This window comes from Neofelis nebulosa, chromosome 2, assembly GCF_028018385.1.
Source record: "Neofelis nebulosa isolate mNeoNeb1 chromosome 2, mNeoNeb1.pri, whole genome shotgun sequence".
NCBI lineage: Eukaryota > Metazoa > Chordata > Mammalia > Carnivora > Felidae > Neofelis > Neofelis nebulosa.
Genome location: NC_080783.1, coordinates 45,016,423 through 45,042,206, shown reverse-complemented (window position 1 = coordinate 45,042,206; position 25,784 = coordinate 45,016,423). Strand labels below are relative to the sequence as shown.

Sequence of the window (25,784 nt, the reverse complement as noted above, 5' to 3'; positions counted from 1 at the left end):
TACACACCCTCAATTTAAAAGAATAATGATTAACACCAGTAGGCAAAGCCTCCATAAATTAGCTTCTCTCTTTACTTTTTATTTATTTTTTCTTTCTTTTTTGGTGGGGATGGTTGTATTTTTCTTTTCCCAGACATACACAAAAATAGACTAAGCAGACAATGAACCCATACCTTGTTTCACGAACCATCATCTTGTGGTCAGTTTCGTTTCATCTGTACCTCTATGCACTTCACTTTTCCTTTTTACCATTATTATTCTGAAGCACATCCTAGGATAGTATCATATATTTCATAAACATTTTAGCATGTATAATAAGATACTCTTATTTTAAATATGGCCCTACTACAGTCATGATAATTTTTAAAACAAGAATTGCTTAATATCCTCAAATATTCAGTGTTTGGATTTCTGATTACTTCATAAATATCAAATTTTTAAGTTTGTTTATTTAAATCAGGCTGCAAATAAGGTTCACACATTGTGATTGTCTTTAGTTTTATCTAAGTGATACAGGCACTTTAAAGATCAGTGCATTTAACTTTTAGTACAGCAGGCCCACAAAAGTTAATTGCATTGACCAGCAGAGAGATGATGAGTTGAGTATTATCTGAGAATAGGGAAAAAAAAGCATAGATGCTTCCCTTTCCTGGAAGGTAGTGACAGTATAACAGCTTAGAATAGCCATTCCCTTACAACCCAACAGCAGGTATTATTCCTGTTGACTTTTGGGGAGTGTGTGTCACCATTGTTTCTTTTTGTAGGCCTCAAGGTAGAAGATTATGGTTAATAGAACTCATCTAAAAATATGTTTATCATCAGACAGTATTCTCGAATCCAGAATCTTCTTTGTCTTACTGCCATCAGGTAGACAAAAGAGGCAGTGTTGGTCAAGAGCAGACCTCTGGAACTACACCAGGTTTTAATCTGAGTTTCTTTCTCTGCTGACTTTTTCTAAAAATGTGTGGGCAGTATCTCTTGGGTTGTTGGAAGGATTAAATAAGATTTTGTGTGTTAAAGAAAAATGGCACATAGTAAATAATTGTTCATGATCTTACTCAGTTTTTAACCTGTGAACAGAAAACTTGTTACTGACAATATTTTTCACTTGCTTAATCAAGATTAATTTGGAGGCCAGAAATAGAAGAAAATACAGGTATTTTGGAATCAGAGAGCTACAGTGTGTCACAAAATGTTGTGTTAGAATCTTCCAGGGCCAGGGGTTTTGGGACCATGAGGGCTGTGTCCAAAATTATGATTAGTGAGAAAGTAGAGCAAAAATGAGATCACACTCAGCAATCACAGTAACTACCACTTTTTTGTAGTATTTACTTTGGAATTCTTTCCGTGATCCTAAATTCTGTAAGAAGTGCTAAGGGATATCAGAGTAGACTCCTCTTCTATGGATAAGAGACTTCTATGGACTTTCCATCTATCCTCCCTTCATTTTTTGTCCTATTCCTTCTGTTTCTTTCCCTTCTTCTTCTCTTCCTCCTTTCCCTTCCCTTCTTTTTCTTATTGTTTCTTTCCCTTACTTCTTCCTTCTCTTCCTCCTTTCCCTTCCTTTTCCCTTCTCCTTTTCTTCTTCCTCCTTCCCTCCTTTCCTTCCTGTCTTCAGTTAGAGTATTTATTAAAGACATTCTGCATACAAGGATCTATGTACTCTAGCTAATCATTTCAGATACAGTGATAAATAAAATATACTTTCTCCTAAATGATGCAGTATAGTGAGGAAGACACAAACTAACAGTAATCATAGAAGACAATGAGTTTTAAAATAAACACAAGGAGTTATGAAAATACTTAGCAGTTGGACTTAATGTCATCTATAAGACAGAAAATGAATGATTCCCTGAATAGAAATTAACCAGAAAGGTGTAGGGAATTTTCTAGATAAAATGGTACATAAGGCTCAGAAGCTAGAAGGAAAATAGTGTTATTGAGGAAATAAAAGATGCCACTTTGACAAGAACAGAATATGAGAGAGTATAGTAAAGTAAGTGGAGGGAAGGCAGGCCAGATTATGGAAGGTTCTGTAAGCCATAACACAGAGTTTGATAAGGTCTAGGATCAGGGTTTTTCTGCTGAGAGCATAGGACAGACTTTGGAGTAGGGGTACTTCATTTTTTAGTTCTTCCTTTCTGGATATATTTTCCTTTGCTTTCTTCTCCTTTCCTTTCTTCTCCTTTCATTTCTAAATATGGATTAGAAACCATATTTAGACCATGTGCCCTGTCACCGGGGTTTCAGTCAATTGATGTTAGTTTGAACTTTTCATTTATAGTAACTATGAACATATTTTTACCTAAAATAAAAAATAATAATATTTAGTTGGAGTATTGAAAATGATATACATAATTACAGGTAACCTGTAGTTACAAAAACATTTGAATTGATTACTGGTCAAATCAGAATTAATATTTTCCATTCAGGTTACTGAATCCCTTAATGACATTAAGTCAAAGGTAGCAGCTGTTTTTACTTAACATTTACTTAATATTCCTTTGGACATAGCTTTTTATATTTCCCAAGGAACTAATTAAATTGACTTCTTGAGTAAATCACAAGATTAGTACCATATGTGAAAATTTGCACATTATAATTAATTACAAATGGTGACCTTCATCTTGAACTCATTTTTCACTGTAAGGGAAAAATCTTGAATTCGAATATCCAAGAGCTAAAAATACTTATTTTTATAGTACCTATTGAAAATAAACTGTCAAAAATTGTGTGTTTTGTATAGCTAATCCAGAACTTCAGATTCTAAGTAGAAGTAGGAGAAAATTAGATACAAAATTTTATGAGTATAGCCTGGTAAGTAACCAGAGATAATTTTTTTTTAATCTAGTTTACAGCGAAACAAGGTCTTTCTTAACTTCCCATCCAGCTAACATTCCTGCATTTAACAAACATGTACTGAGTACAAACTGCACGATATGTTGTAGTCTCTTATCTCTTAGTCTCACCTTTAACATTTAATATAGTTCTCCCAAAATATCATTACTTGCTAACACATATCTAAATTTCTCCTTTAAAATGTTTCATGTATATTACCTACAATAGAACTTAGTCAGTTTCTTAAGAGTTACTTAAGATTAGAAATAATGTTAATTCTCCAGTCTCAAATTTAAAACTGCATTTAAAATTTTTTTAGTAAAGTTGCTTAAATAATTACCAACCTGTAGTCAGTCATGTTCCCCCATTCATTATAAGATGTATTTCTTGATAGAAAATGATAGCAAACATTTGTAATCCTTTACTGTGGTGCCAAGCATTACTTTGTAAGTACTCGACACATTGTAACTCATTTTATTGCTCACATCAAAACTGTAAAGTAGATGTAGGTTAATTATATATTACAGGCAATTATCCTGAGGCACAGAAAAATTAAATAATTTGCGTAGGTTTACAGAGCTACCAAGTGGCAGAACCAGACCAGAGAGTCTGTCTCCAGGGTCTGTGCTCTTGACTGTTACACTTTGCTGGACACCAAAGTTCAGTTCGGTCTGGGTATGCATTAGAATCACCTATGGAGCCTTTTTTTTTTTTTTTTTTTTTTTTAAATATGGAACGCTTCACGAATTTGCGTGTCATCCTTGCGCAGGGGCCATGCTAATCTTCTCTCTATAGTTCCAGTTTTAGTATATGTGCTGCCGAAGCAAGCACCCATGGAGCCTTTTAAAAACAGTGCTGTTCAACCTCAACCTAGGCCTGGACAATTAGAAAATCTGAGAGTAGGACTCTGGCATCTCATTTTTTTAGGAAAGGGTTATATAATCACAATGTTAGGCTGCCTTTGATTTGCTCTAGAAGTTTCATTTTATTCCTGCTATCATTAACCACCCCCCCCCGCCAAAAAAAAAGATCTCTAGACATTTTACCCAGTATAATTTTAAAATATTCATTATCTTGTACCTTTGAAATGAACTAAATTAAATGGTTTGGATGTGTTGAGTTTATTTGAATTTATTTTTTCACTGATGACTCTAAAATGAGAAACAAATAGCAACTGAAAAAATTAATATTTAAGTATGAATCATAAATTTAATCATAAAATTTTTATTTTGCATGCTATCATAGTGACTTTTAATTTTACTAGTATCTATTTAGTACATGGAGTATTAAAGTGTATGCATTTTCTTACATAGTGCTCAGGGAATTGTTTATTCCATGTTGATATTACAGTAAATGTGTAAGGAACTCTTCAGATGTAGAATTGACTATTTTATTTAGTTACATCTTTAAAAAAATTGTTTTAATGTTTATTTTATATTTTGAGAGAGAGAGAGCATGAGCAGGGGAGGAGGGACACAGAGAGCAGGAGACACAGAATCTGAAACAGGCTCCAGGCTCTGAGCTGTCAGCCCAGAGCACAACATGGGGCTTGAACCCACAAACCATGAAATCATGACCTGAGCCGAAGGTGGATGCTTAACCAACTGAGCCACCCAGGCACCCCCTAAAAAAATTTTTTTTTAGAGAGTAAGAGAGAGAGAGAGACGGAGAACAACGAGGAGGGGGGCAGAGGGAGAGACAGACAGACAGAATCTTAAGTAGGCTCCATGGTCAGCGCAGAGCCTGATGGAAGACTTGTACCGGCGACCCTGCGATCATGACCTGAGCCAAGATCAAGTGTCGGACGCTCAATTGACTGAGCCACCCAGAAGCCCTGAGAATCATATTAAAAGATCCTTTTTCTTTTTTACCTACATAGTTACCATTTTTTGGGGCTCATCATTTTTTCCTATAGATCAGAATTTCTATCTGGTATCAGCCCTAAACAGTGCAATTATTGTTGGCAAAAGATTCTAAGCTTTTATCTGAAAATGTTTGTATCATCTTCATTTTTGAAAGACCTTTGGCTTTGTAGCATTGAAATCTGTATTCTGTTGGTTAAAAGATGTTATTCACTGTCATTTGGCTTTACATTGCTTCTGATGAGAATTTATATCCATCTTTTGTGGTATTCTTTTTTGTATTGTCTTTTTTTCCCCCTCTCAGTGCTTTCAGAATTTCGTGTTTATCTTTGGTTCTGAGCAATTTCATTTTCATATGCCTAGCTGTGGACTTTGTATTTATTCTGCTTGGGGTTCACTGACCTTTTTGGATCTGTAAAAGGTTTCATTTATATAAATTACAACATCCATGCTATAATTTCTTCAATTTTTTTTCCCTCACTATAACGGTTTTTATCTGGGACTCCCAATTACATATATGTGAGGTTGTTGTGCCATAGGCCACTGAGATTTTTTTTTTTTAATCTTCATTATTTCTTTCCATTGTTCAGATTGGATCATTTCTACTGATCTGTCTTCAAGTTTGCTAACCCTTCTTTTGCCATCCCTGATCTGCTAAGCCTACCCAGGGAATTTTTCATTTCAAATACTGTATTTTTTAGTTCTAGAATTTCCATTTCCATTTGGTTCTTTGTAACGTCCCTTCTCTGTTTAGATTCCCCTTCTTTTCTCTCATTATGATCTTCTTTTGCTTTAAGTCCTTAAATATTTATTAAAACCTATTTTTAAAAAAATTTTTTTCTTTTTTGCAAATTCCAACATCTGAGTGAATGATCTTGAGGTTGGTTTTACTGACCACTTTTTCTCTTGACTGTGACTCTCATTTTCTCGTCTTACTGCTTGAATGGTAACTTTTGATTATATAATGGACGTTGTGGGTGATCTGTTGAAGAAACTGTAGGTTTTCTTATCTTCTTCTGAAACGTATTCATGTTTTTTTCTACCAAGCATTTAAATTACTGACAGATCATGTTGAGCTTGTGGAGGCTGTTTTATATATCCTTAGAGAGAGTGTTTAAATTTCCCCCTTAATCCTAGGGCAAATCCTAGCTTCCTTAGTTCTAAGACATAATTTTTTCCTTACCCTGGCCCTACTCCAGTTTTAATTTAAAATCCAAAGTGTTTACTAAGCTATCTAATTATGTAGAATTTAAACTCGAAACTCCATTTACCCTAGAGTGGTAGTCACTAAAATCTCTTTTTAGCTCATTTAACATTCTAGCAGTTGTTTTCCTCTGGGTTGCCACAAACGGGATTTTCTCCTTCAATTTCCATTTGTTTTGGAAGCAAGGAACTCTGTTCTGGTGATTCAAGCTAATAAGAGTGCAACTTACAATATTATGTGATATAAAAATAAATAATAAAAATCATAAAAAATTTTTTTAAAGTGCAGCTTATTTCTTGAGTTTTTGCCACTTCCCTTAATGCTGGGGGCTGTCTTCTGTGTAACATCTGTATAAATATGGATATCTTTTTTTTTTTTTAACTTTATTTTGGGAAATAGAGAAAGCATAAGCTGGGGAGGGGCAGAGAGAGAGAATCCCAAGCAGGCTCCCCACTTGCAGAGCCCAACATGAGGCTCAAACCCCAAACCATGAGATCATGACCTGAGTCAAAGTTGGACACTTGACCAATTGAGCCACCCAGGCACCCCTGGATCTCTTTTTTCAAATGTCAATTTTATTCCAATATCTGCCTGTTTTTGGTTGCTCTTCATGCCTATTTTAAATAGTTGTTTTCTGTATTTTGTGCAGAGTTTGTCATAGTTATGTATGGGAGGGTTAGTCCGATAGAAGTTCTTTCATCATTATCAGATTTAGAATACCAGATCTTTACTTTTTATAAAATTTACTTCAGATGATTAATATATTTCTGATTATGGCCTCATTAGTTATATTTTATCTTTATTCATAGATATGAAGAGAAGGCTACTAAGGATTTGGAACGATACAATAAGCAAATCAAGAGAGCCATTGAACAAGAGTCACAAATATCATTAAAAGATGGCAGAAAAAAGATAAAGCCCACCAGTGCATGGCATTTGGCACAGAAGCACAAATTGAAAACTTCATTATCGAATCAGCCAAAACTTGAAGACCTTTTTCAGTGCCAAATTGAAAAAAGAAAGAACCAAAATGTTAAAATAGTTCAGATCCCCTTTTCTATGGAAAACTTAAAAAAAAATTTTGAGAAACATAAATTTGACTTAGAAGAGAAGGACGAATTTTGCTTGATCCACAATCTCAAGTTTCCTGATGGGTGGCTAATTACATCCAAAACAGAGGTAATGTTATTAAATCCTTACAGAGTAGAAGAAGCCCTCCTATTTAAAAGACTTATTGAGAATCATAAACTTCCTGCAGAGCCACTGGAAAAGCCAATTATATTAACAGAGAGGTATGGTGAAATAATATAATTCTTTTTTTTAACTCTCAAAACATTTATCAATCCATACTAGATTAGAAATTAGAAAGTAACAAGTTGGAAGTGTTTCTAGTAGGGAAAAGTTTCCTAGTAGGGAAAAGATTGATTTAAAGAAATCTTTTTAAAATTTGATTTTCTAATCTTTAATGGAATTGTTTTTAAATTACTAATTTTAGAGTATGCTAGATAGTTTACTTCTGCAATTAATAAATAACCTCAATTCTTCTGTACACAGTGACTTTCCTAAGAGTAATTTTGAAGTTAGGTTGCCATGACTCTCTTTCATTGTACACTCTTCTAACATTTTAAACATACCAAAATTGAATTATACAATGAATGCCTTGATGAACAATTATCAAGATTTTCCCACATTTGTCTACTTATCCTTTCAAATATATATGTATGCTGTGTGTATATGTATGTGTGTTGTGTGTATGTGTACATACATATTTTCTTTCCTAAGTATTTTTTAGACAGTCCCCACCCAAACATCTTTCAGTATCTTTCTCTTAAAAATGACTTACCTAAAGGGCTTTGGAAAGAGACAAGGGATGATCAGCTGCTTTCTTTGGCCTCTGCAAAGACATGATAACTGGCTGGAATGGTCATGCTTTGTATGTACTGCTCAAAACAGTACATAACAGGTATCCAGCATCGAGAGGAGACCAATACCCCTGTTCAGGATCCAGTCTCCCTTCTCTACTTACACTTTCTCCTTCCCCTTCTTAGCTGTATGCATGGCTGCCCAGTCAGAGAATATGTTTCCAAACTCTGTCTCTTTGAGCCCAGGTAATTGAACTGGACCATTGAGATATGAATAGACATGTTTACAAGTTCCGTGTTATTGTCTTACAGACAAAGCCAAAAAAATATAAAAATGACTTACCTAACTACAGTTCCTATCTTTCACAATATTAATTCCTTGAAAGCGTTCTTCATGGTCTCAAAATGTCTTTTTTTATAGTTTTTTTTTTTTTTAATTTTTTTTAATGCTTATTTGAGAGAGAAAGACAGTGTGAGTGGGGGAGGGGCAGAGAGAGAAGGAAACAGAATCTGAAGCAGGCTCCAGGCTCCAAGCATAGAGCCCAACACAGGGCTCCAACTCACTAACTGCAAGATCGTGCCCTGAGCCGAAGTCAGACACCCAACTGACTGAGCCACCCAAACACCCCTCTTTTTTATAGTTTTTAATTTATCAAGTTTAATTTTTATCTAAACAAGGTCCAGCCATCACATTTTGTTATGTCTCTTAAATCTCTTCTAAATATCACACCATTAACTTATTGTTGATAACAGTCATTTGTTCATTAGAATATCCTGTTATCTCAGTTTGACCCTTTGCTTCTTAAGGTGGTGTTTAACTTGTTTCTCCCTCTCCCATATTTAAACAGAAGACAGCTCGAGAGGATTGAATAGATTTAAATTATCCTTTTTAGTATCACAGTTCAATAGGTTGTGCTATGTGCTTTGTATTTCATCACATCAAAAGGCACTTATCACTGGGTTCAGCCATTGACAGCCTACTCTTATACCTTAAAATTCCCTATCAACCTTTCCATTTAATGGATTCATCCATTGATGATTGTTTCCTGAACTGATTTTATTATACTTTGCAAAATGGGGTATTTCCCTTTTATCCTACATGAGCAAAGTATTTTCTGTAAAAGAGACTAATAACTATTAACATTTGCCTTTTTTATATTTAATACTTCTTTTTTAGTCTGACACAGGAGAGAATCTTATGTATGATAAAGGAGATTAAAAACCTGAAATTAGAAAGATATTGAGGATTTGTTCTCTAGGACACATCACTAGTTAATTGTTTCAGAACTCCCAAGAATAAATTACAACAAAATCTTTTATACAATATATTAAAACGCTTGTGTTAAAAACCCTGCCACCAGAATAAAAAATAGGGCCAGGACACAGGAAAACATTTGTCCCAAGGCTACCTTTTTAATTAAGGCAATGGTAATCACATTCACTAAAATCCAGCATAGTATTCTTTCGTAGTAGAATCCTTTTGTAGTATTCTTTTAAGATTGGCTTAGGAAACTGTTGAAGAATTAGAAAAAGAATTAATACAGATTTGGGGTATATTAAACAGTTCAGAAATCTGATCGTACTTTCTCTTTTCTCCCCTTAAAAAGAGCTAGAGTGTATCTGAAATTTTAAACTTGATTGCTTTTCTAAATGGTATTTATGAACTTTCATTTAAAGTTCAAAATTCATTTTGTGTGCTTGTACAAATTATATGTTTTAAAAAATATTTTCCTGTTACATTCTGTTTTTCAAAACCAAATACATTAAAAATTATTTTTGGAGGCCCATACTACCCTGAAAAAAAGCTTTCTTATTTGAACATGAACTGCAACAAGGCTGAATTCAAAATTGTTTTCACCCTTCTTATCAAATGTGACATCCCCACCACAATGAATGTAAGTTTTTCATAACTGTGTCAAAGACAGGGTAGTTATGGGCTGGGCTTAGTTTTCTCACTATGGTTCTTCTTTTTTTTTTTTTTTATGTTTATTTTTTGAGAGAGAGAGAGAGAGAGAGCCAGAGCTCGAGCAGGGGAGGGGCAGAGAGAGAGGGAGACACAGAATCCAAAGCAGGCTCCAGGCTCTGAGCTGTCAGCACAGAGCCTAACACGGGGCTCAGACCCAGGAGCTGTGAGATCATGACCTGAGCCGAAGTCAGCTGCTCAACCGACTAAGCCACCCAGGCACCCCTCTCACTATGGTTGTAATGCAGAAATGGAGTAATTTAGATTTCTATAAATAAAAAATAAGAGCTCAATAATAGCAATAACAATGGCTAATGTTTGTTGAGGACTTACAAGAGCTTTACTAAACCCTTTGATTTTCACAACAACCTTATGATACAATAATATAGCTATGGCATTATTTATAAAGTTTTCAATTGTATGATTTGAGAGAGCACAGTTTTTGATTTCACATTTAGTTTGTCATGTTCTGAAAGATAGAAACTGTCTTTTATGACTAGTCTTCCTCCTTTCTGTTCACTGTATACAGTAGGTCTTCTAAAGATACAGAAATGTAAAAAAATAAAGTTTCTTACAGGGTTAGTTATATCTTTGTATTTTGGTTACTGATGATTTTTAGAGGGTCCTTGGGTTAACTTTTTCCCATAAATCCTCTTATTTAATTTTACATATTTAATAAGTTAAAAGACCATTAATTTCTTTTTCAGTCTTTTTAATGGATCTCATTACTTAGAGATTTTATGTAAAATGACCACAGATGATCAGAGACACAGTGGATCAACTTACCTGTCTGATCCTCGTCTTACAGCAAATGGTTTCAAGATAAAATTAATACCAGGTATGATAATGTGATTTAATATTTCCTGACTTGGAAATAAGTCTTGTTCCAGAAGTTACATTTGAGTTTCATAATGTACATATCATGGTATATTTTTATTTCATGAAAAGTACAGCATCAGCTATGTATGTAAAAAGTCATATTTCAAAAAGGTCACTTCTGTTGGAAACAAGCAACCTTGGCATCTCTTTCAGTATATTACCTGGCATTTGTGTTTTCATAACTAATCGAGTAGTTTCATTGTAATGTTTGACCTCTTTTGTCACAAAATGCAAACTGCCTACTTTGTTTAAATTATTTAACACTCCTTTAGATGGGAAAGATATACATAGTATATTGGAAAGGTCTAACAAAAGTGGACCTTACAAAAGTGTAATGTTTGACCTCTTTTGTCACAAAATGCAAACTGCCTACTTTGTTTAAATTATTTAATACTCCTTTAGATGGGAAAGATATACATAGTATATTGGAAAGGTCTAACAAAAGTGGACCTCTCTTACCTTTTTAAAAGGATTTTTACTTGTTTTGCCAGTTGGGTTTGTAACATCAGCAATCTTACTATTTGGAGAGTGAGTGATTTGATTCCATTGCTTTGCTAAAAAGACTGTGATAAAACTATTTACTTTGTATGGCAATTCACTGGGTGGAGAGAAAAGTAAATCCTTCTGGCTAGGAGACTTCAGTTTTCCTGGTTGGCCCTTTCTCTCTTCTTTCATAGCTTCCATATTTAACTCTTTTCTGCCCTAACTTCCTATGTTGGTCTTGTCCTACTACTTTCCCTTCATCTGGTATCAAAGGTGCTGCGTAGAGTCATCCCACTGTCCCCTCTCCTGTTTGTCCCTAAAGCTGTCATGACCAAGGTGTAGAAAAATAAAGTTCAACCAAAACAGTGTTGAAAATTTTTACAGGAATGTTTTACTGAGACATAAAAAGAAAATAAGTAAAAACAATATACAAAACAATGAAATTAGATATATACAGAAAATGTTTTGGTGCAACAAACTTTAACTTCATTGACTTTTGCAGTTTTAGGAACACCTACCGTGAAATTTCTTACCTTCTACCTCAGTCTGGATATTTAGATTTGGAGTGAAAAGCTAGTCCAAATCTCAACTCTGCCATTTAAAGGGTTTTCTTGGGAAAGTCATTTGGCCTCAATATTTTCTCATTATAACAACTAATAATTATTGAATAATTATAATGTACAGGGCACGATTCTAAATATTAAATGTATTGATTTAATCTTCCTAATAGCCCTATGAAGTATGTTCTATTGCTGTCTCCATTTTATAGATGGAAAAATCAAGGCACAATGAAGTTTGCTTAAGGATACACGGTTAGTGGTAGAACAAGGATTTAAACCCAAGCATCTTTATAGGCTACCTTTTAACTAATTTATTATATTGCTTCTTTTAAAGTGGAGATATTGGGGCGCCTGGGTGGCTCAGTCGGTTAAGCATCCGACTTCAGCTCAGGTCACGATCTCGCGGTCCGCGAGTTCAAGCCCCGCGTCCGGCCCTGGGCTGATGGCTCAGAGCCTGGAGCCTGCTTCCAATTCTGTGTCTCCCTCTCTCTCTGCCCCTCCCCCGTTCATGCTCTCTCTCTGTCTCAAGAATAAATAAAAACGTTAAAAAAATAAATAAAGTGGAGATATTTACTTTATAAAGTAGTTAGCACTTAACTAGGTACTTACAGAAATCAATACGCATAGTATTTGACAGTGGTAGGTGTTTGAATATTCTCTTTTCTTCCCATCTTCCAGTACCCCTTTCTGAAAGGACTTGTCCTCATTTCTTTTAGTCATAGAAATCTTTCTTCCTTGGGACCCCTAACATCTTTTTAATTTATTTGAAGTGTGAAGCTAGGGGTGTGTGTATGTATATATGTAGTTAAATATTTTTTTCTTAATCTATTTTTCTGATTAACTATGTGGTATTGCTGGCAGGTGCCTTTTTTTTTTTTTTTTTTTCATGAAAGATGTTATCACAGCAATTTTTTTTTTTTTTTTTTTTGGCATTTCTCATCCCTGAATGCAGCCAAATCAACACCAAACACCAAGCCATCTTGCACACCTATAAAACTGATTTGAGGATTAACACAGCAATCTGCACAACTTGAACCACAGAATTCCTCAGGTTCACAGCAACTTTTTTTTAAGTTAGGATAGCTAACTTTTTATTTTTTTATTTTTGAGTTACCCAGCAAGTTTCTATCTGACAGATGCTTTCAGCTCTTAGCTTTGTGGAAGTGTTTTTTAAGGCCTTTGGAATACCAGGTACCTTGCATGGCACCAGAGATAAAAATGAATAAGACTTATCTGCAAACTGACTTGATTTGATTAGAATTAACTTTACTTAGATTGTCATCAGCATTATTTATCTTACCAATAACAAACACATCAGATTAAAAACTCTCATGTTCTTTTCTTTTTTAAGCCCTTTTTTTCCCTTCATTAATTTTTATGTCATGTTTTCCTAAAGACCACTTTTTTTTAGAGTTTGTTGTCTTAGACTAACTTTGGATAAACAGTTTGCCAGTTGTCAGAAAACATCGTTGAATAAAGACATTTAAAAAAGAGGAAGAATAATACATCTGGCTTTGAGGGAAGGTTCTGAATGTGATCCTAAGAATTTTGCTTGTTAATGGGAATAGCGTTCTGTTTTACATCAACAAGAATTCCATATTTTAGGAGGTGGAAACTTGTCGGGGCACCTCGGTGGCTCAGTCGGTTAAGCATCCATCTGACTCTTGATTTCAGCTCAGGTTATGATCTCACAACTCGTGGGTTTGAGTCCCAAGATGGGCTAAGTTTCCTATATCTGAATGTTTCAAATCTAGAAATTAAAATATTGCTTAATTTCCTCATCTGTTGCCAAATACTTTATTCATATCCACAAGTAATTGTGTGAAATGTGTATTATTTTCCAGGGCAAATGTAGTAAGTATTAGACTTTTCAGTCTAATCATAGCATAAAAAGTACAGAACCAGCGTAGTGAAGTCTCTTAGCTGATGTTTTTGTAATTTACTTATCTGTATATATGTGTAAAAATATGTGAACTAGAATATTCTGCTTCTTCCTCTTTGCCTACCTAAACCCTGTATCAAGTCCCATTTAAATTCCCCTTTTATTTCCCTTCATTCAACTCTTGTGTTTTATCCCTTAATGTTTAATTATAGATATTCTTCTGTTACTCTATAGTTGTTTCCAAGGAGGAACATAGGATGCCTCCTCTATTATACCACCACTGCATCTTATCCAGGTCAAGGAACTGATCTGTAACTGGAAACAGATTGGGTATAGGATCACTGACATCTCAGGATCTGAAACTCTTCAAGCTACATCACTCCTTTTTTTTTTCATCTATCGATAGCTACCACTTACCCAACATTGGACTGTCTCATTTTCTTTACTTCTAGGTAACCATGGTATGAAATTCAATATTAACAGTGTTACACAGAGCCAAAGAAGACAATCTCTGCTATTTTGCAGCATTTTAAAATGCATTCTAAAGCCAAATTTGATCCTTTGGAATTTATATTGTTATGGGTATTTTACCCCATTATATATCCAATCTAGTTTTTAGTTTTATTTTAATCACTAAATTAAAGTAGTTTAATAAATAATGTCAGCTTTAAATATTGTTTCACTAAAATATTTTAAAACATTTAAAACATTAGTATTTCATTTTCTTAAGTTAGTGATATATTAATAAGTTAGTATAGTGGTAATCATTTGTAATATATAAGTGTATCAAGTCAATACTTTGTAAACCATAAATTTGTATAGTGTTTATCAATTATATCTCAATAAAGTTGGAAAAAATAAATTACTATGAATATTTTTATAATTAAGTTAAAATAGTCACAGAGATAATTCAGGCCTTTAAGCTAGATATTAACCTAATAGAATAGAATTTGAACAGCAACAGTTGTTAAAACACTTAAATCAATTTTATTTTAATAAATATCATGGGACTCCATTTTCTCTCCAAAGTAGGAAGTGTTCTACACAAATGGAGAGAACAGAAGTGCAATAACAGAGATACAAAGCACATGTGGTGTCTATGAGCACTTATGACTTAATGTGAAATCCTATGGGAAATTATCATTTGTTCTCCAAATAAGGAACAAAACTTTGTCCTGACTATATTAAATTCTAAGGAAGGTTCACTAAATGTTTTCACAGTGATTTTGTTTTTAATAGGCATTTTCTGGAATATAATTCAAACAAAACTAACTATATCTACATGTGGTTTTATTTATTTTTCTTTTAGGTGTTTCCATTGCTGAAGACTACTTGGAAATAGAAGAAATGGCTAATTGTCTCCCATTCTATGGAGTGATGGACTTAAAAGAAATTCTTAATGCCATATTAAACAAAAATGCAAAGGAAGTTTATGAATGTAGACCTCGTAAAGTGATAAGTTATTTGGAGGTATGCATTATTAGATTATGTAGGTTGTTTAGGTTTTAAGATACTTAACTGTTTATCAATAAAATAGTAAACATTCAAAATAGTAAAGTTTCTATTAGGTTTATTATATGTTTGCAAGAAGAAATACTACCAAAAAAAGAAAACTTCATTAAAAGTTTGACATCATAAACTGGTTGTAGTAAACTCTATCATGGATCCTTACGATAACATTATTTCCTGAGTACATATTGAGGAAGAGCCCTATGAATGACACCCTTTATAGTGATGGTTTTTCTGAGGTTTTTTGTTTGTTTGTTTGTTTTTGTTTTTTGTTTGGAGTAGTTTTTCTGATTTTTAAGAAAGGATTCAAAATTTCTCCACTTTTACACCAAATACCTGTCTATAAAGGATTTTAAGCCCTGATCTCTTCAAAAGCAAAAAGGGAGAGTAAGTGAAAGATGTAGATTATTGAATAAATGGAAATTTTAGTTTTTTAGGAATATTTACCACAAATAAGAAATAAAACAGTGGGTTAAAAAATGAATTCTAAAGTAATAGAGGATGGAAGAAGCTTATAAGGTTTTAAATGTTCAAGTATATGATAGTAGTGGGAAAACAATAGTGATTGTCTGTGTTTGAAGTTCTATCCCTTAAGTTTGGTATTTTAAAAACAAACCTGAATGTAAATAAAATCTGTTTTCTCCCTTTTAAAAAAAAATGGGCCATTTTTGGTTAGACTTTTACCATGGTGTGTGCCCATTGCATTCTGAGGGTCAGACTTTTGGAAAGTCCACTTTTTACCCTTTCTGAAGATTGTATTCAATAGTATTCAGTGAGTCCTTCAAGAGCTTTGCCTTGTGGAACTTCCTAGCCTATTGTGGGAGCAATTTAACACGGATAGTTTCTAATGGCTTCAAAGGAATCTTTTCTTATGAAAGAGGTAGTATAAACTTAAACGAAGGTTGAAGGAGTTGAGGGGCATGTTTTGGGTATTGAAGAACCATATGGAAAGAAATACGATTTCAAAAATAACAAAAATGGTTGGATATTTAGATATAAATATTTTTACTAATATTATACTTCTCATTACATTAAGGCAATTGTGGATTGATTGTTAAGGAAGAGAGCCTGGGAAAAAAAGAACTTCCATAAGATCTACAGGCATATTAACATTTAAGGTCAAGCTGAATAAGATGAATCAGAAATAAAAGATAGGAGAATAAAAGAAAAACCAAACAGAGGTACATATAAAAGTTAAGGAACGAAAGAAATTAAAAAATGAGTAATTAGTATCATATTCTCTATAGGGTAATAGTTGCTAGAAGACCATCAGATATGGCTGCTAGATAGCAGTAATAATAGTAAAATAGTCAGGAGAAGACTTGCCAATGGCCGAACAGTGGAGCAGTGGTGAAAAAGTGTAGGCTGCAAGTCACATGGTGTTAAAAAAAGAGAGATTAGCTTGTCTGTGTTTCTGTGTTGTTGATGGGAAAGACTGACATAAAAGATTGGAGAGCGGATGTTCCAAAAGAGGCAGGAAGGAAGATGGGATAAAAGATATAGGCTTTAGAAAGGAGAAACTGTTCTCTTAAGAGCAGAAGAGAGGGAAAATAAAAGTAAAAATATTTTGAGGTAAACTTGAGAGAAGTGATGTATGTGATCCATGTGGGAAAGGAGTAGGAAAAGTTATCTGCTGAGAGTGAAGAGGCTGGGGAGGCATTGGGGATTTGATTGTAGCAGAGAATATCTGAAAATAAGAGTTGTAGGTACTGTAAGAGAAGGTTGATTAGAGAAGAATAAGATGTCCAAATGGCATTGAGGACTCATAAGAGTTAACACTGGTATTGGATCCAGCCAGGACAGTTTGGAAATTTTCTAACAGTGCTTGGTACAATTTATCCAGCTGTAGCAATTAGCAAGATGAATATGTAGAACAAGGGGGTGAGTGAGCAAATTTGAACCCATAGTGTATATACAAGAAACTGTGTTATGTCCTAGAGGAATAAATATGGTTCCTAGAGGAACCTAAAGATGAATTAGGTTCTAGTAGGAATCAAAAATGAATGCAGGAAGCTGGAGATAATATCCTTAATGTCTCACTAACTATTCAGGACCTTAAGTAGGGAAAGATAAGAAAGGTGCTGGTGAGGCAGAAAATTAAGGAGAGATTGAGGAGATTACAGGTCAAATTAAAGAAAAGAATAGGTTTAGTTAGAAAGGAGTAGGATGGTTGGAAAGATAAAGGGAAGAGGGTGTGTGGTTGCAGAGAATAATATTAGGCTCACCTTCTTTGAAAAAAAAAATTTAATGTTTATTTTTGAGAGAGAGAGAAAGAGTGTGAGATGAGGAGGGGCAGAGAGAAGAGGGAGACACAGAATCCAAAGCAGGTTCCACGCTCCAAACTGCCAGCCAGACTCAGGGCTCAAACCCATGAGCCTTGAGATCATGACCTGAGCTGAAGTTGGACGCTTAATCAGCTGAGCTACCCAGGCACCCTTAGGCTCAAGTTCTTTGAAGTACAAGAATTTTTTTTAAATAAATCTTAAAAGAAGCTAGCTTTGCTAATACTATTTACCCCAAACGCTCAGTTTTTCCTATCTCAGAAAACAGCATCACCATACTAAAAATGCAAACATTATCCTTGGGTCTATATCCATCGTAACTAGTCCACCAGCAAGTCTTGACTCTACCTCCTGCTCGTGTCAGGAGTCTTTAAACCTCCTTCCATCTCCACTGCTATCACCCTTGTCAAAGACTCACCAGGACTGTAGTAATTGCCTGCAAGACTGCTTCTCTTCTTGACCTGCCTCAAACCATACTTCACAGAACAGCAAAACTGATTGTTTTAAAATGTGAAGCAAATATTAGGCTCTTGCTTTAAAACCCCCTGGTTATTTCCCTGTGCATTCATCCTGTCCTAAAGGGTGATCTGGCCCCTGCTTAACTCCCTTTCTTGTTTCCCTTTTCTACTTAGTAACTATGCTACACCCACAGTGACCATTCAGTTCTTTCTGTTACTTCTGCCTGAAATGCTTTTCTTACCCCATGATCTTTGCATTATTTCTTATTTAAATTGAAACTTAAATGTCACCTTGAAGAAGCTTTCCCTAACCACACAATCACTCTCTATCTTGTTGCCCAGTTTAATTTTGCACACTATTACTTTCTGAAATTTTCTTTGTCTTTTTATGTTTTGTTTCTCTGCACTAGAATAGAATATAAATTTCACAAGAACAAGGATGTTGTTTGTCTTATTCTTCTCTATGTGTAGAACCTACAATAATGACTAACATAATTTGTGCTTCATATGTAAATGAGTAATAAAAAGAATATAATCAATTTTCTGCCTTCTCTCTTGCCAGAAATAACAGGTTTTCTGCTTCAGGGTGTATCATGGTAAAATGTATGGCTTTCTCTTCACAGGGAGAAGCAGTGCGTCTATCTAGACAGTTGCCGATGTACTTGTCAAAAGAGGACATCCAAGACATTATGTACAGAATGAAGCACGAATTTAGAAATGAAATTAAAGGGTGTGTTCATGGTCGCCCATTTTTTCATCATTTAATCCATATTCCAGAAGCTACCTAATTAAATAGGTTTAAGAAATTTGTTCCTATTAAAATTGATAATAAAATGAGTCAGTTTTAAACCATCTTTGTATTATCATGTATTAAATGGTTATTTTATAAGTGAGGATTTACTGACTTGCATGTTGAAAAAGGATTCAAAAACTGGAAAACTTAAATAAACTAACATTGACTGTTCATTTTATTCTGAAGAACCAGCTGTCATAATAATTATTGGTTGTAAACCCCGAACTCCAAATACCTAGTATTCTTGGGTGGTTGATTTACTAAGGGCTGTGGACTAAATCATGTCCCTAAAATTTATATGTTGAAGTCCTAACCCCTAGTGTGATGGTATTTGGAAATAGGGTCTTTTAGGAGGTAATTAGGTTTAGATGAAGTCATAAGAGTAAGGGCCCTCATGGTAGGATTAGTGCCCTTATAAGAAGAGACACCAGAGCTTTTGCTCACCCTCTCCTTTTCTCCTACCAACCCCCATGTGAAGATACAGTGAGAAGGTGGCCCTTCATGATCCAGTAATAGAGATCTCACCACAAACCATGCTGACACCTTGATCTTGGACTTCTAGCCTCTAGAACTGTGAGAAAATAAATGTTGTGCTTTTAAGCCACCAGTCTGTGGTATTTTGTTATGGCAGCCTGAGTGGACTTTTACACTGGGTTGGTCCCATGCAGAGAGAAATCACACAGACTGAGCTGGCATATCTGACAGAAGTTATCAATGTTGTTTAAAGTGTGATGGGGAGACAGGGAGTGGGAGAAAGTGAGAAAATGAAGTTTAGAGGAAAAGAAGTTTAGCTTTCAAAATCCTGCCATTTACCTCTATTTTGGGGTAACAGTTTAGAAATTGCTGTCTCTTAAATGGAAATTATTGGGTTTGGGGGTCAACATTTGTCAGAGAACATGGGAAGATCCAGAGATTTAACAAAATTTAGGTTAACGTTATTCATTGTGTTTGTGTCCTTTCAAAAACTAGATCCCCCAGTGCACCAAAACACTTAATTTGCAAAAAGTTCGTTTTATAAAGTAAAATGTTCTATACTGGATACATTATCTCCGTATTCCATATAATCTCAAGTTAAAATTTTTAATTTTTTAAAAATTTTTTTTAACGTTTATTTTTTTGAGACAGAGACAGAGCATGAATGGGGTGGGTCAGTGAGAGAGGGAGACACAGAATCTGAAACAGGCTCCAGGCTCCCAGCTGTCGGCACAGAGCCCGACGTGGGCCTGGAACTCACAGACCTTGAGATAATGACCTGAGCCGAAGTCGGACGCTCAACCGACTGAGCCACCCAGGTGCCCCTAAAAAACGTTTTTTTTAATTTTTATTTATTTATTTTTTTTTTTTGAGAGAGAAAGGAGACACAAAGCAGGCTCCAGGCTCTGAGCGGTCAGCACAGAGCCAGGTGCGGGCTCCAACTCACAAACCGTAAGATCATGACCTGAGCTGAAGTCAGACGCTTAACCAATGGAGCCACCCAGGCGCCCCAAAAAGTTTAAAATTTTTTTTTTAATTATTTTTCTAAGCAAAGATCAAAAAGACCTTGCCTCATGTTTTATTCTATATATTGTTTTTAACCTTTTATTTATTTTTGAGACCGGAAGAGACAGAGCATGAACAGGGGAGGGTCAGAGAGAAGGAGACACAGAATCCGAAACAGGCTCCAGGCTCTGAGCTGTCAGCACAGAGCCCGACGCGGGGCTCGAACTCACAGACCGTGAGATCATGAGCTGAGCCGAAGTCGGCTGCTCAACCAACTGAGCCACCCAGGCACCCCAAGAAGTTTTAAATTCTTAAGACCCTTGTGTTAAGAGGTACAAATTGTGATACCCTAGAAATCTACCTGTAGACGGTCCTTTTTTCCTGCCAGCACAGTCCTCTTACCCATAACCTAAATAGTATGTATTTTTTCCATTACCTCCTTTAAAGTTTGGGGCCCCTCTCTAGGAGACATTTCTGGTAGTAATTTTTTTTTTTAATTTTTTTAATTTTTTAACCTTTATTGATCTTTGAGACAGCATGAACGGGGGGAGGTTCAGAGAGAGAGGGAGACACAGAATCTGAAACAGGCTCCAGGCTCTGAGCTGTTAGCACAGAGCCTGACGCAGGGCTCGAACTCACGGACTGTGAGATCATGACCTGAGCTGAAGTCCACGCTCAACCAACTGAGCCACCCAGGCGCCCCGGTAGTAATCCTTTTTAAATTTTTTTTTTGTTTTTAACGTTTTATTTATTTTTGAGACAGAGAGAGGCAGAGCATGAACGGGGGAGGGGCAAAGAGAGAGGGAGACAGAATCGGAAGCAGGCTCCAGGCTCCGGAGCCATCAACCCAGAGCCCGACGCGGGGCTCGAACTCACGGACCGCGAGATCGTGACCTGAGCTGAAGTCGGACGCTTAACCGACTGAGCCACCCAGGCGCCCCAGTAATCCTTTTAAAAACACTGGGTAAATTGAAGAAAGAGAGAAGCCTACAGAGACATAAAAGATGAAATTTGCATCACATGCATTTGTACCAGCAAATGTATGTAAGCAAAATTTAGTACTCATTTTGTAGCTGATAACAGTTGTTGCAAAAGGTCCTACAATGGCCTCTAAAACAGAGCTTTTTCTTTGCACTTATGGGTCATGCCCGATGAGACTAGTAGTAATGACGGCAGGTATTTATTACCTATTTGCTAGATACACTACGCACTTACCTTGTATGATCTCATTTAATCTTCACAACAAATTTAAGATTGTAAGTACTATTGAGACTCTAATCCTACCACTATTACACATCCTGCCATGAGAAATGGCCCTCAAGAGTCATTAGGGACAACAAAAACATAAGGGGTAAAATGAAAACTACAAAACATTTCCTGGCGCCGCTGTAAGGAATGCTACATCACCTTTGGGCTGCAACGCTTTCTCAGCGAGTCTGGTGGGTGGGATCGCGGTTGGTCCAGAAGAGGCCCCTTCTCTGGGCATCTTAGGAGTCTGCGGAAGCCCCGCCCCAACGCACTGCCGGGCTTCCTTCCCCATCCCCCACAAGCCCTTGCAGCTGCCGTGGCCCCACCGGACAAAATGGCGGGAGCGGGTGGCAGCGACGGCCAAGCCCTGGAGGTAACGGCTGATGCATTTTGGTCAGCTGGCGCTAGGCATTACGGGCAAGGGGAGGAGATCTAGAGAGAAAGAAAAGCCCACCCCAAATTGCCCATTTTTCTCACTAGCTTGCGGTTTGGCTGGGGAGAGGGACGACCCTCAGGGAGTGAATTCTTAAAGTGCTCTTGAGACCCAAGGGCTTAGTTTAAGATCCCACCCATAGCTGGAGCGCAGAAGTGACGCCAAAGCCATGCAGAGGCGAGGCTTGCAGGCCTCTCTTGCTTGGCCCTTTTGCTTTGAGGGTAGCCACGCGTGGTCCGGCAGTGCCTACGACGTTTAGTTTAACCTGAAAAATGTTAGGCCCTAATTCAGATGGACAGGTTTTTGTTATTTTCACTGGCTATTTGATTCTCTGTGATCTTATGCACATTTTCTGCCTAGAAATTGCCAACTATCTCACCAGCAGCCTGCATTTCTTAAGTAAAAATGTAAATATGACCTATTTATTGGGCCCCCAAATTTTGACCCACTAACTTAAAAACCAAAGTTGCCGGGCAAATTAAAATACCAATAATATTAAGGTATTTAAATGAATTAGACTTATTCTTGGAATTGGAGCGTTCTAGATTGACTATGGCAAACCAGTGTTGGTGGATTCATAGTTAATAAAAAGAATCTTTGAGGTGGTCTAATCCAACCCAATTTTGCAGACAAATAAATGATTTGCCTGAGTGTCCACAGATGATCTAGTACTGTACTAGTTCTACCTCAAATGTCATTACCATAAACAAAACAAAGAAAGGTAAGTAGTGAAAGAAAAAATAAATTTGTACTGCAAAGCCAAATAAAAACTGATTTGATATTGTCAATTACTTCCTATCATAAGCATCAATAATTAAGAATTAACTGTTACCTTGGTCTAGATCTGTTGGTTGATCTCAACCTAAACTTAAAAATTTTTTAATATTCTAAACCTTTACTGTTTCCAGTAATACTAACAACACACCACTTAACTCTCACCACTATTGCCTTGAGATTGTTTTCTCTGCTTATTTTTTATTACACTTTATTACTCCTTAAACCACTACAGATTCATGTAAGGATACTTTCTCTAGTTTTTAAACTCCTGTCCCAGTGGTTATCAAATTTGAGCCACACAAATTGGAACCACTACCCTATCCTATATCAGAGCTCTCCCAACAATCTCAAGTTCATTCCTTTCAGCTCCTTATTTTTTCATCTCAGTAGTAAAGATGTTGAACTTGACCCCCAAGTGCACAATCATTTCTAACATTCTATGATTTTGTTTCTTTCTATGTTGTCTTGAATGTTCATTAGCAGGACCTGGAATAACCTTGTTGCAGTTATTTAATTGAGTTAATCCCTGTGTTACTATTGACCATATTTAAGTACCTCTGAACTAGCCCACTTTTTCCATAAAATATTTTAAATTAATCAGTGGCAGGGGTGAGTGGAATAGATTTCTTCCACCCTACTCAAAGTGGACTAGAAATCACTCAACAAATTCCTCCATCTCTAATTGTATATTCATTTCCTTGTTTTTTCAATAACATTTACCAAGTGTCATGCTCAGTGCTGAAAAGAGAAGACATTCTTTGCCCTCTAGAGGAGAAAAACTATTGCAATCTAATATGATGAATGTTAGGAGGATATGTAGTATATACTACAGGAGTTTAAAGGGGCACCCACTTCAACTTGGAGAAACTAGTAAGCTGAGCCTTGATAAAGAATTAGCTGGGAGAAGAAAGAAAAGAAGGGTATTTCAGGCAGACGGTACAGCATGTGTCAATGCACTGATGAATGCAAGGAATTCTACATCATTGGATCTTGAGGAGTAAATGGAGATTTGATTAGAATAATAGGCAGTACCTTGATCATAAAGGGTCTGAGGCCTCTAAGGATTTGGGAAATTTTATCATAAGTGTTGTGAAAATCCATTAAAATTTCAGAGCAGGTAAGTACACAGTAAGGTTCAGAAGACTTTAGCCAAGTTAAAACCAGATAGAGCAAGTTAACGGGCTACTTCAGAATTCAGACAATGTGAGTGATCCAAATGAAAAGAGATAAAGGTTCTGTGGAGGCTAACAGAGTCTATTTGACAGGTATTAGGCCCTCATAGCCTTGTGGGGGTTTTCAGTTTGCCCCCACATGGGATGATACCATAATAGAATTAAAGTGGAAAAGAAGTCTCTCATTTGGCTAATTTATGGTGATAACATTACTAGAAGAATGGAGGCTCCTTTGGCTTTCCTTCCTACACTAAGAGGTCAGAGTAATTTCAGCTAATCGTTCTGAGTTTCTCACGGACTAGGAAAATCATTCAGTATCTTATAAAAAGGAAAAAAAAATTTTTAATGTTTTATTTATTTTTGAGAGCAAAAGAAAGAATGGGAGCAGGGGAGGGAAAGAGAGAGGGGGAGACACAAAATCCGAAGCAGGCTCCAGGCTCTAAGCTGTCAGCACAGAGCCTGATGCAGGGACTAAAACTCACGAGCTGTGAGATCATGACCTGAGCCAAAGTTGGATGCTTAACCAAATGAGCCACCCAGGCACCCCCCTTTTTAAAAAAATTATTAGATCAGGTGTTTAAGTTGTAATCTAGGCTTGTATCTGGGGCCTTTTGGAAATCAACCTAAAGTTTCTAGTTGTTCCTTAAATGAAATAGTTTTACTTATAAAGGACTTCAATAATTCAAATATAATTTCCTAGAAAATTTACATTCAGATGATTAGCAAAACAAAATAATAGTTGTCAAATTTAAAATTATATGTAATGCTGAACTGATTTGATTTTGAAGAACTCTCTCATAGGCATTTTATGTTTTATAATTTAGATCATAGAAATGAGTGATGAGTTAAGAAGCAAGAAATTGTGAATGGATTGAATATATTTTTGGAAGAAAATGGTATGTTTTCAAAAGTTTATTCCTTTAAAAGACATTTTTGGTTTTAAATTTGCTTTCATTTTATCTAAAGATGTTGATAAATAACAGCAAGTTAACTTGCATGACAATGATCTTATTCTGCCCCAAAATATATTTTAAGTAATTCACTAATAATAATATCAAAAAACATTTCTGTGTGTCTTTATATATAAATAGCTAAATGTACATAAGTTCCTTATTACCTATTTTTAAGTTCCTTGCACTTTTTTGGATCTGTCTCCTTAGCTTCCCTAATTACATAAAAAGAACTATCATAGATCAAACATTTTCCCACATACATAGTGACGATCCTTGATGTCCCACATAAAAAGTAAGATTCCCCTCCATACATGTAGTTTCTAATTTGTCAAAGATTTTTTATAGGCACAATCAGATTGTAGCTATTTTTTCCACTTAAAACCAAAATTGAATGTACAGTACTTCTCTGCTTCCAAAGTTGGAAGAAGGATACTTCATATTTTCTAGATTTCTTCAGATGAGAAGTTTGAGGATGCCCTGTATATACTAGTGTAAGAGTATGGCCCCAAGTCAACACTTCTCAAAACTTTACTGTGCATTTGAATCTTTTGGACATCTTCCTAAAATTCATGTCTGATTCAGTAGTTCTGGAGTAGGATCTGATATTCTGACATTTCTACTGGCTCAGATAGTCTGGAGTAGGATCTGATATTCTGCATTTCTCACATTTCTATTTGTTAACACAGTTTATGTGCACTGGGTTAATAAGAGTGCATATAATCCTTTGGCTAAATGCTAGATTCTTGAAATAGAATAGAGATACATTTTTTAATACAAACATATACTGAAAATCAAATAATCAGAATTATGACTCTGTTTATGGTTCTCTATTCTCAATTTCCATTGGGAAGTTAGATTTAGATTTTCTTACGGGACATCATTCTTTATTTAAGAAGTTGGACTTCTATATTCTCAGAAATGTTACTGAGGTAGCTGGCTCCAAAATGGCCCCCATCAATTCTTACCTTCTTGTACCCACAAGCCATTCCCCCATTAAGAGGTGAAGAATGTTCCTCCACTTCTTTGAATCTGAGCTAGTTTATGATTACTTTGGCCATTAGATTATAAGTGACACTATATGCCTTCTAAGACGAAGTCATAGAAGCTTCGTAGCTTTCCTGCAGGCTCACTTGAAACAGCTTCCCTG

At 35.7% G+C, this 25,784-nt stretch overlaps 1 protein-coding gene, 1 long non-coding RNA gene and 1 other non-coding gene across 10 annotated transcripts in view; 1 reads left to right on the top strand and 2 right to left on the bottom strand.

Moving 5' to 3' along the window:
• PMS1 (PMS1 homolog 1, mismatch repair system component) overlaps window positions 1–18,634 on the top strand; it is a 98,423-nt gene extending 79,789 nt beyond the window's left edge. For 6 of the 8 annotated variants that reach the window (XM_058711400.1, XM_058711410.1, XM_058711414.1 and 3 more), the window contains 4 exons: window positions 6,714–7,196; window positions 10,437–10,567; window positions 14,843–15,003; window positions 18,406–18,634. In XM_058711400.1, the coding sequence (XP_058567383.1) occupies window positions 6,714–7,196; window positions 10,437–10,567; window positions 14,843–15,003; window positions 18,406–18,570 (940 nt within the window). In that variant the 3' untranslated portion in view covers window positions 18,571–18,634. The remainder of the gene's footprint in view (window positions 1–6,713; window positions 7,197–10,436; window positions 10,568–14,842; window positions 15,004–18,405) is intronic. The other 2 variants (XM_058711430.1, XM_058711420.1) reach the window with 1 other exon arrangement.
• LOC131501422 (uncharacterized) lies at window positions 173–21,617 on the bottom strand. Its single transcript, XR_009256786.1, has 2 exons — window positions 21,462–21,617; window positions 173–271 (listed from the first exon to the last, which is right to left on the bottom strand). It is a non-coding gene; the product is annotated as an uncharacterized LOC131501422 (long non-coding RNA).
• On the bottom strand, window positions 3,563–3,669 carry LOC131505764 (U6 spliceosomal RNA). The gene has a single exon (XR_009258540.1). It is a non-coding gene; the product is annotated as a U6 spliceosomal RNA (small nuclear RNA).
• Window positions 21,618–25,784: the final 4,167 nt, after the last annotated feature.